Source organism: Zingiber officinale, chromosome 4A, assembly GCF_018446385.1.
Source record: "Zingiber officinale cultivar Zhangliang chromosome 4A, Zo_v1.1, whole genome shotgun sequence".
Taxonomy (NCBI): Eukaryota; Viridiplantae; Streptophyta; class Magnoliopsida; order Zingiberales; family Zingiberaceae; genus Zingiber; species Zingiber officinale.
In genome coordinates this window covers 99846553-99858580 of record NC_055992.1, presented here as the reverse complement: position 1 = coordinate 99858580, position 12028 = coordinate 99846553, and the positions used below count along the sequence as shown (strand labels likewise).

General features: G+C 40.9%; 1 protein-coding gene across 1 annotated transcript; it reads left to right on the top strand.

The window, feature by feature from the left end:
* Positions 1-9786: 9786 nt before the first annotated feature.
* Positions 9787-10338, top strand: LOC121972547 (leucine-rich repeat extensin-like protein 3). Its single transcript, XM_042524203.1, has one exon. The coding sequence runs from the start codon at positions 9787-9789 to the stop codon at positions 10336-10338; it is 552 nt and encodes a 183-aa protein (XP_042380137.1).
* Positions 10339-12028: the final 1690 nt, after the last annotated feature.

Genomic DNA, 12028 nt, shown 5'->3' with positions numbered 1-12028 from the left:
GAGAAGAAGGTCAGAAATTGGGCTCGGGTGAGTCCTATTTCGATTGGCCGTAATCACCCAGGTGATTAGAGCAGCAGGAGAGCGAAAGGAGCTGGAGTGCACTACTGAAGGCATCCTCAACAAGGTGTTGAAGGCGCCTCCGAAGAGAGTCAGCCCGCCTCTGCCACCTTCAGGCGGAGGGTGTCATCCATAAAGCATGGAAGGTGCCCTCCATTCCTATGGAGGGTGCCCTCTACCTGGCCAAAGTGACTGTTCATAGCGGATAAAGTTTTATCCACTACGCCTCACTGGAGGCGCCTCCCTTACCCTTAGGAGGCGCCCTCGAGCTATGGATAGAGTTTCCAAGAGCTATAAAAAGGCCCTTGAAGCTAGGAAATAGAACATCAAGTGAAGTATTCATTTCCTAGCAATAGTTTGAGCATTCAAAGATTATAAGAGTCTTCTCCACCTACACGAAGGAGTTTTTCTAGTGTTGTCATTGTCTTGGATTAACAACCACCTCGGTTGTAGCTAAGTAAAATTTCGAGTCTCTTCTTTCAGTTCTTTTATTGTTTATTTTTATGCTATTGCTACTAATCTGATTTAAAACTCGAGAAAGGTCTTTAGTTATTTTTCAGGCAACTTAACCCTCTCCAGTCGGCCTACCTGGACCTACAGACGCGTTCCCAGTTAGGGAACTTAGGCATCGATCCAACTTAGAACCATTTCGAGAATCTAAGTTAAGATCATGACTAGATTCTAGTCTCGGTGAGACAGAATCTAATTGCTACTTTGTTTGACTATAATTGTGTTAACACTTTATTTTACAAGGTAGTGTAAGTTTTATTTGCCTTAGACTAACTTTGTCTTGCAGGAAAGCAGCCTGCTAGGAAAAAAGGTCCAGGCGCCCAGAAGGTAAATTTTATCTCGACATCTTGGAGCGCGTCGATTGCTTGGACGATGTCACGGTTCAGGCACCTAGAAGGGATTCGGGCGCCCGGGGCACTCCTATAAAAGAAGCCTTCCACCAGAGCTTCATAACAACTTCTGCTGTGACTGCTCGATTGCGCATTGCTCCTGTAACGTTGCAAGGCCTCTCCGATAACCTGCGATTTAATCTTCTATTTCTGTTGTTGGTATTTTTTTAATGATTCCTGTACTCATTTTGTAATCATTTTTGTGAATTATTAGTGATTGGCCAATGAAAGCACTCAACGAGTGTGAGGCATGGAGTAGGAGTCGACGAAGACTCCGAACTAAGTAAAATTGGTTGTGTTAACATTGTCTTTATTTTTCTTATTTTAGCTACATACTCGAATCAATTTTTGAATCCTTAACAATCGCTATTCACCCCCCCCCCCTAGCGAACTCTACGATCTAACAAAAACATTCATGGGATACTTACAATCTCTCTCATTTTGATGTGAACAACCCAAGTTAAGTTAGGAGAAAATAGATATTAAATTAAAGACATTAAATGAAATTATAAGTTTTGAAATAGTAGATAAATAGATAAACAGTAGATATGCAATATTTTAAAAAATATACCTCTCTCTTAAACTTAACTTCTAACTCTCCCCCTTTGATCACACAAAAAATGGGGTATTATAAAATGACTTGGAAATAAGTCCAAAACAAAGTCTAAGGGGTACTTTTTTAAAAAATTGGGTAAAAAATGGGGTCCTATTATAACGATTATCTAGGAAATCATGAAAGTTTCAATTTTGACAAAATTCAGACTTTAATAAGGTATAAACGAATTTTGAAAAAATAATTTGAAAAATATATTTAAGTAATGAAAATTTTTAAAAATTTTAATAGGGGTTGAATAGACATATAGAAAGCAGATATAAAATTTTGTGCAAAGGAGTTAACTTAAGCAAAAATTTAAAAACTACCTTTTTGAGTAATTAACAAATATTTTTAGATTGGGAAAATTCAAAAAAATTTATAACAGTTAACTATTTAACAGTTAGTCAATTAAATATTTATTTCAATAATTGACTTCCAGGTTGTGGCGAGGCACTAGACCTTCTTGGATATTAGAACAACAACCACAAGTTTCTTCCTACTAGATTGATCAAGTATCTTTTAGGAACATATTTTGATAATAACTTTCTAATTTGGCCCTTATGGTATCTAAAATACCAATTTAGTCCTTGATAATATCTAGAATATGAGCATGCAGATTCTTTTTTTATTTTCCTATTTGTTCCTTTAAATTAGAATTTTCAATTTTTAATTTATCAAGCTCCTCTATTAAGCATGATTTTGCTAAGATTCTTTGTCACGCCCCGGGAGAGTCTCTACCGGTGAAATTTTGACAGCATCTCCCCTGTACGGGTGACAATCTAAAACTTGTCTACTTGCCTCCTATTTTGACATAAAGGTTGTCAAACCAAACCTCATGTCTCTTGTATGCATGTCAATCATATGAAATCAAAAAATACAGCATTTAAAGTGCAGCAATCACAAGCAATAAATGTAATCCATGCCTATGATGCAAAATGCCTTGGTCACCCCTGATACCAGTCAGCCACCTCATACGTGATAGTGAGATCGAGTAGGTAGGGTTATGCCAACTATGCACTCTTCTATCACTACTCTTGAGTGACCTAGTGGATAGGATGCTGTCAGAGTACACCTATCCTCCTACCCCAAATAGAGTGGGGGAGCCAAAGCTCTCATCTCCTTGTGTCATAGTCAAGAGGAGGGATCCCTACCCACTATCACACTACAGTCAACACTACCCATGAGCGGACCAGCGGAGCCTAACAGAGCAAAACTGTCACACACCCTGCCTGATAAACCACTAACTTATGAGTGGTTGTGTGTGCAGATCTTGTAACTGGTGATGTTCTCAACAACAATAGAGTCGACAATCGCTCAGCATGCAATCATGCAAAATAGTGCATGATACTAAGCATGTAAATCTTGAAAAATATCAGCCTCCTCATAATGTGAACCAAAAAGGAAACCAAGTCCGTAACAATGATCTAGGTACACATGCCAAGTAATAAAGCTAAGTACACAAGCCAAGTATATCTAGTAGCTAGACCTGTATTCGGTAATGTGTTGTATGTCACTACATATGTACACATGGCAAGAATCAAGAGGACATACACATAAATGCACAACAAATAATAACATAGGTGATGTGCGTAGATCTTATGATCATTTATACATGTTTTGACGCACATTCACTTACTTTATTCATGTATATTCTATGCATGTTCACCTCTCTTAGCATATATTCAGCATAAATACTTTTTTGTTCGGAGATCTGTTCTTTGTGTGTTTTCTTGTTGACAGAACGTGATTTGGAGCAAAAATGAAGCTTAAGTGGAGTCTAGAGCTTCCAACGTGTCCGGGCCATGTGAAATTTCTACACTGCATACTAAAACCAAAATGGCCATAATTTTGTGCTCGGTTGGAGTTATGAGTTGTTCCAGATATCAAAATGTAGATAACTTCAAGATATACAATTTGATGAAGATCTCAACTTAAGAATACCACGTTAAGATGTGCTAAAATGATCTATAAGTCCACACGACCTTGACACACGGTCATGTCAACTCTGCACGATTATGCGCTGTAGCCAGAGCAGAAGGAAGGCATGGTCGTGCGGATTCTCATGGTCGTGCGGATTCTCATGGTCGTGCCACTCTACCCGAGTAGAAGGAAGGCATGGTTGTGCGATCTCACACGGCCGTGTCACTCTACCCGAAGAGAAGGAAGGCATGGTCGTGCGGATTCGCACGACCGTGCCACTCTACCCGAGTAGAAGGAAGGCATGGCTGTGCAATCTCACACGGTCGTGCCACTTTACCCAAAGAGAAGGAAGGCATGGTCTGGAGGATAGAGTTTAAGTCATATATTAATCATATTTTTGTTGTGCTAATGTTATTTTGTAGGTTAGATATCGTCATGTTGGACTAACCTAACTTGCAGGACAAAAGAAGTAAAAAGGCCTCAGTTGAAGAGTACCCTAGGCACCTTCAAGCATTGGAAGGTGTCTTCAGTACTGTTCATGAAAATATTTTTAGGTGCTATGGAAAGCTCCTTCCAAAGGATAAAATTTAGAGCTCGTCACAGATAAGGAGCAATGATTTTGGGATAAGATTTTGCCTATGGAAGGTGCCTTCAAGGCTATGGAAGACACCTTCCACACTCTTTATAAGGATGTCTCGACCAAGCTTTAATCAATAATTTCTATACGAGCTTCTACACATCCGATTAGTTTTCGACTACTCTAGCTTCCTGCTACTATCCTATTACGATTCTTCTATACCCAACTCTCACCGAGAAGCTATCCAAACATCAAGCTCGAGCCGACTGTCTACCAAAGTATTTGATAACAAAAATTAAAGTTCTGTACTTAATTTCTACAAACGGAAAGTATAGTTTGTTATACTCTTTTGATTCTTTTGTATTATATCCCTTCTTTTGTAGTTCTAGAAGAGGTTTTTAGTGGATTATCCGTCTATAGGTCTACGGGACCCGAGTCTTAGAGTAGGAGTCGCCGAAGGCTCTGAACCAAGTAAAACCACTTGCATTCTTGCCCTTTTTCTTTTTTGTTCTTATTTTCGCTGCACTTACATACTTTGTTTTTAAATTAGAAAAAGAAAAGATTTTCAAAATCACATGATTCACCCACTCTCATGTGAGTCTCAATCTAACAGAGTTGACAACGTACCTTATCACATCACGATTTTCAAGTTGATGCCTGATCAAGTGAAGACTATTCATGATATTCTTTATTCTAGCATGGAGTTGACTTGCAATCTCATTAACCTACATTTTAATGTTAAATAAACTGTTCAAAAGTAAGTCTCCCTTTGGTTACCTTTGTAAGTACACTGTGGAAGTTTTGATATGATCAACCAATTAATTTGAGACACAAGGGTTGTGTTTTAATCCTTGTGTCTTAACCCTTGTGTCAAAGTATGTAGGAACTTAGGAGCACAGGAAGTCGAGTGAAAGACACAACTAGCGAGAAGGAAGGCATAGGAGAGAGTCGACGGACTCTGTGCATCTGAGGGACAAGGTGCTGCGGAAGAATACGTTGGCAGACGAGAAGGAAGTGTGCGACGTTTCCGAGGGATGAGAAGCTAGAGCGAAAGGTTGCTCAAGAAGGCCAGAAGATGGGTTCGGGTGATCCCTATTCCAGATGGCTAAAATCATCCAAGCGAGCGAAACTGGAGCCGAAGACCCAGACCCAAACGAGAGAAACTGAAGAGGAAGACCGGGACCAAAAAGTCAATAAGATATTGACTTTTTGGGTCCGGGCGCCCGAACCAGAAATTCTATCAAATCGTGACATGGTGCAATCTGTTGCAACAAGGAAAAAATTCTATCTATGTCTAGTCGCCTGGAACCCTTTCAGACACCCTGATCAGGGTTATAAATATAGCTCTGATTCTAAAGCTAAAAAAATAATACTTGTAATCAATTCTCTTTCTGTTTAGCTTTGTAATTGAGTGCTTCAACTGCTGTAAGAGGCTTCTCCACCTAAAGAAGATTTTTTAGCGAGTTTTACTTACCTTGGATTAATAACCACCTAGGTTGTAATCAAGTAAACGATCTGCCTCTTTTTTCTTTAATTAAGTTCTTTTTATTCAAGTGTTTCTTAATTTATCTTGAAAATACAAGAAAGGTTTTATTTTTTATTTCAGGCTATTCACCCCCCTCCAACCGACCACCAAGGGACCTATATTTGTTATTAGAGCAAGGATGCTTTAGAAAAACTAACTGTCGATCGAAGCAAAATCAATGGTCGGACCAAGCCTTATTCCACCAAAGTTTGAGAGGAAGTTCACACACTAGAAACGCCGAATGGAGGTATTCCTAAAAATTGACATTGAAATTCTTTTAATAATTAAATATGATTTTGTAGTTCCAAAAGTTGAACAAGGTATAGAGAAAGAAGAGTGTCTCTGGATGAAAAAGGAGCAAAGCGATTTCATAGCCAACAACAGAGTGGAATATCACCTTTTAAGTGTATTACTGCCTCAAGAAGTAAATCGTATCGGAAGCTACACATCGACAAAAGATCTCTAGGAGAAGTTCCTGGAACTCTACGAAGGAACATCCAAAGCAAAATTCATTCGATGGGGCATTCTTTAGAACAAGCTAACGAACATCCATCTGGAAAAAGGTGAGAAGGTAGTCGAATTACACGTGAAAATTAAGGAGCTGATCACCGGACTGACCAACATCGGTAAAACGATAACCAACCGGGACTTGGTACGCTACGCACTCAATGATTTTCCCAGGACTCCAGAATGGACCTCGATAATCGACGCCTACTACATCTTAAAGGATTTGGAGCTAAGTACCCTAGAGGAATTCTTTTCAAATTGTAGAATTACATGAAATCAGATATACAAACACAACAAAGGAGCCAAACCAGAATTTGGAACTAAAAGCCATAAGGAAGGATGAACCTGAATCAGACTCAAATCTGGAAGGAGAACAAGAAGCTTGAATAAAAAATAAAACCCATATAGAAGAAATTTAGGAAAATTTTTATTTAGCAAATTTTTTAGATCTAACAAATTTAAAGAAATACAGAACAGAAAAAATCTAAAAAATAGAAGAAAGATTCGATGCTACTAATTTCAAAAAGAATGACATATAAAGGAGGACTGCTCGGAACTCAAAAAGGAAAAAGACAAGAGACCCAACCCAAGCAAAACAAGCACAAAAATCTCAAGGACACTTGGGACGAAAGCTCATCATCTGAGTCAGAAATAGAAGCATACGCTGGTCTAGCACTGATGGCTAGCCACAAAGAACAAAGCACCTCAGAAGCCAGCATCGATGAAGGAGGAGCAACTTCAAATGAATACAGTGAAGCAGGGGGAGAATCAAGTTTCAGATCTGACATGATAAATGAGGTATACCTCTTACCACCTGATCAACTATACTTCGGCATTAAATCAATGGAAAAAATCAAAGTGTAAGTTAAAAACTAATAATGATAAATTAAAAAATAAAAATTTAGAAATAATGTCTTTTTGGTCATGCCCTAGATTTGGGTCCACAGCCGCTGACACCCCTTTCCGATGCCTCCTCCCTTCCGATCCTTATGGATCACCACCTGAGGAGAGGAGATTCGGTCGAGACTGGTTCACCAACGAATCCCCTTTCTCCGTTGGATCTGAGTCGCGTGAGCTCTCTTCACCAGCCCTAACCTAGGGTTTCCGATGACCAGATTTGAGTTAAGTTTTCCTCCTAGATCAGGTTTTAGATGTTTGGGTGTTGTATTGATGAATTGGATAACCAAAATAGAGTTAGGCGGTAGTCTTGTCGCTTCCGGCCAGTCAATCTTTTCGTTCATCACACACGCTCAAGTTGCCTTTCCATTTCCATAACTTTTGGTGTTGGATTTGAGGTAAACACCAGTTTATCTACTGTTTATGTATTCTGTTATCGGATTAATGATCTAGACATCAATTTCCTAAATTGGATAGCATTGTCACCTTGTCAACCACCACCTACTCTGATCAATAACACCAGCAGATGCTATATAGGGGTTCCAAAAATTTTGGTGAGTCTGTGACTAGTTATGAATGAACTAGTTTTAGAGTTGAGTGAGTTTCGAATTGATTATGTTTGAAGCAAACCCTAATTGGAAGGTGAAATGGTTAGGATTGCTTAATCTATTTAATTATGGGTTAGAGATTCATTTATTAGTTGACATCTCTAGTTGATTAGTTTAAGGATATTAACTATGAAGGAAGGATAAGATTATCAAATGGAATTGAACCCTAGCTTCCTAATCAGATTAGGATTTTGTTTAGCTATTTTGTTTATAATGAAACTTGGCTATACTGTGCATACTATATGCAGGACGTTAATTTGAGACGGGCGTCTTGACATAAAATTTCTGATCACGATCTTCTTTTTGAGGTGAGTACCTTTGACTTATCTTTTTGATATTGTCATTCTGATATGCTTAGTAGGTTATAACTAGTAGTAATAGTTATGTTTATATCTGCTTGGTATGCCACTACTTGATACCCGTAGTATGCCTATGTTATTATTTGTTGTGCATTTATGTGTATGTCTTCGTGATTCTTGTCATGTGTACATATGTAGTGACATGCAGCGCATTACCGAATACAGGTCTAGCTACTAGATATACTTGGCTTGTATACCTAGGTTTATTACTTAGCATATGTACCTAGGTTTATTTTCTGGCATGTGTACCTAGATCATTGTTATGGACTTGGTTTCCTTTTTGGTTCACATTATGAGAAGACTGGTATTTTTCAGTATTTACATGCTTAGTGTCATGCACCATTTTGCATGATTTCATGCTGAGCGATTATCGGCTCCATTGTTGTTGAGCACGTCACCAGTTACATGATCTGCACACACAACCACTGATGGGTTAGTGATTTATCAGGAAGGGTGTGTGGCAGTTTTGCTCTGTCAAGCTCCGCTGGTCCGCTCATGGGTAGTGTTGACTCCAGCATGGTAGCGGACAGGGATCTCTCCTCTTGACTATGACATGGGGAGATGAGAGCTTTGGATCCCCCACTCTGTTTGGGGTAGAAGGATAGGTGTACTCTGACAGGGTCTTGTCCACTCAGTCACTCAAGAGTAGTGATAGCAGAGTGCACAGTTGTCATAGCCCTACCCACTCGATCTCACTATCGCGTGTGAGGTGGCTGACTGCATCAGGGGCAACCAGGACATTTTGTATCATAAGCATGGATTGCATTTATTGCTTGTGATTGCTGCACTTTGGATACTGTATTTTTGTGGTTGCATATGATTGACATGCATACAGGAGACATAAGGTTTGGTCTGACGACCTTTATGTCAGAATAGGAGGCTCTGGTGAGTACAACTTCTTTGCTTGTTTAGTTTTCGCATTTCCTGTTATTGATTAGGAGACTGTACTTCATGATTATTATTGTTAGTTATACCTTACTATACATGTCAGTTTGATACCCGCTGAGTTCTTGAACTCACCCTGTTGCTTTATTTTCTTATTTTAGGTTGAAGCTGTCAAGATGTTCTAGTCGCTAGTCCCCACTCTGTATCGATATGGTTTTCTGGTTTCGGACTTTCTTTGTTTCCTTGTTTTGTGATATACACACTTAAGATGTAGATTTTATACTTGTACATTTTATATTAAATTTTGGCATGCTGCCCATGTTTTTCGCTGCGATGATTTTCTGTTGTAGGTTGTGCTTTACTTGTTGTAGTGGAGTAGATTTACATTAAACTGTGTGGTTGTGAATTGTTGTGTAGTCAGTCGGAGGCTAATTTATTATAAACTGTGCGGTTGTGAATTGTTGTGTAGTCAACCGGAGGCTAATTTATTATAAACTGTGCGGATGTTTAATTATTTTATTGTATATGTTCCGGCCGTGTTGGCCGAGGTGTGTGAGCCTTGAGAGCTTTGTAGACAAGTTTCAGATTGTCATCCGTACTAGGGAGATGCTGCCGAAATTTCAATGGTAGGGACTCCCACCGAGGCGTGACAATTTATTTGGTATCACAACCCTGGTTTTGCGAGTTAATCTAGGTATTTTCGGATTTGTATGGATTTTCATCGATTTTTTTATGTTTCAGAATTCCGAGATATTATTTGACGAGGTCATAATTGGGGGGACTTGGCAGCGACGGAACATCTCAAGATGGTAAATAGGTAAAAGGTTTGATTTTATAATTTTGGTACTGTAGTAATACCTAGGTAATAATCTAACAGATCTGAAGGGATATACACGAGTTCTCGTGCCGAAATGTGGTGCAGGACAGCCACGCAAGAGGGCATTGGCATCTCTGGCGATGGAGTCGCCAGAGAGGTCTGCTAGGATCGAGTCTGTCAGTCAGGGACAGACTCTTCATGGTACGACGAGCGTGTCAGGCTCTCATATTCCGATGATTTCTTCTTCAGAGGTACCTACCTCGACCGTACCCGTCAGACCCACCCTTACAACATCCACTGTTCCACCAGCGGTACCACATACGGTATATCCAGCACCTCCTCCAGTCGTGCCTACTGTGTACCGGGCACCACCGCCACCTATTCCTGCTACTGCGTACTTGGCACCCACACCAGCAGTATCAGTCGCTCCTGTCTATAGTTTACCTGTTGTGCCACCAACGGCACCTGCCCCTGCTTATGCAGCAACACCAGGGGTACCTTCCCTGGCCTACCCAGCGGTACCACTTGTAGTCCCAGCTCCAGTGGTTCGGCCAGTTCCCGTGGCGAGCTCTACTCACCCTACTGATATTATTGTGGCACGAGCTCGGATTCCAGCCTTGGCAGAGTCGGTGAAAAGTCAATTCATGCTATTCCGCGGAGAGACCAATCCAAGCGTGGCTCATCTTGGATAGAGACTTTGGAGCGGACTTTCTTCTATATAGCTTGCTCCGAGTGGGAGAAGGCAGAGCTGGTTGCTTTCCATTTACGGGACGAAGCCGATATCTGGTGGGATACGCAGCACTCGATCATAGGCGAGCAACACATCATCTGGGCAAGATTTAGAGAGGCTTTTGAGAGCCAGTACTTTCTACGGTCATATCAGATGACACACAGTTAGGATTTTCTGAGTTTTCGATAGAACAATCGCACGGTGACGGAATATAATGCCGAATTTAATCGGTTAGCCAGATTTTGTCCAGAGTTAGTTGTTGAGAACAAATCACGTATGCTTCAGTTTATCCAGGGACTGATGGACACTTGCAAGTAAATATTGTGGGATTTGGTAATTCATCATACATAGAGGCATTAGATAGAGCCCTTATGATTGAGTCGGCTCAGCAGAGAACTAGTACAAACAAGAAGAGGAAGCAGATAGATCGGACTTCAGGACAGACCTAGCAGCCACAGCCTTCGGACAACAACAGAGTGGTCACAGTCAGTCAAGTCAGGGTACTTCTGGGGCATCTGGCCGGCCTCAGAAGTTAGGGCGAATCTCATCAGGATGTTTCTAGTCTTCTCAGTAGAACCGAAAATAGTCTGCAGTGACATGCACTACACTTGATGTGAGTCTAGAGATCACATCACATTAGCTTGCTCCTTGGGATAGCCAATTTACTATTATTGTAAATTGACTGGGCATATGAGCCGAGATTGTTCGATGAAGGCTCAGCATGTGGCTTCCGGAGTTTCTATTTAGGGAGGATAGTACAGTCAGACAGGGACTTAGCGAGGGGGGTAGAAAGCCCAATCTTTGCATCGCCAGCAGAGGACAGGTCCTCCTGCAATAGCTGCATATGGCATGCATGGACAAGAGCACTCTAGTGCTTTTACGGTATCACAGAGTCCTGTCTCGGGCCCTCAGTATCTGATGGAGGGCAGTATCAGTTGTAGCCTCAACAGCTAATGCAGTATCAGCTGCAGCCTCAGCCACTAGTTCAGTACCAGTCGCAACCTCAGCCCCTGGTTCAGTATCAGTCGCAACCCTCCTATCCATCTCTGGCTCAATATCCGGCACCGCCTTAGTGGCAGGCTCAGACTCAGGCGCAGCAGCCTTTGGCAGCATTACCACCTCCACCCCCGCCAGAGACTGGACGTATTCATGTGGTTATCAGAGAGGATGCGCAGCGGGCTGACAGATCCATTTTCCATGGTACGATTTTACTTTATACATTTTTCGCTGATATGCTAATTGATACTGGTAGTTTGCATTCCTTTATTTCTTGTGCATTTATGAGGGAGATTGGTAGACTACCTATCCTTAGACCGTGGTGACTGACTATCGCCTTACCGCCCGATGATGCATTGGATGTCACTTAGAAGGTAGGAGGATGCCCATTGGACTTCAGCAACCATATACTCATTGTAGATTTATTAGTACTGAAAATGGTTGAGTTCGATATTATCCTTGGCATGGATTGGCTGCTAGCATATCATGCCACGGTTGATTGCCAGGCGAGGGTGGTCACATTCCGACCTCCATACCAACCCTCGTGGGATTTCACTAGCATCAGGGACAGCAAAATATCGACCATTTCTATGATTCAGGCTCAGAAGCTGTTGTTGCATGACTGTCAAGGATTTCTTTTGTCATTGGTTAGTGCT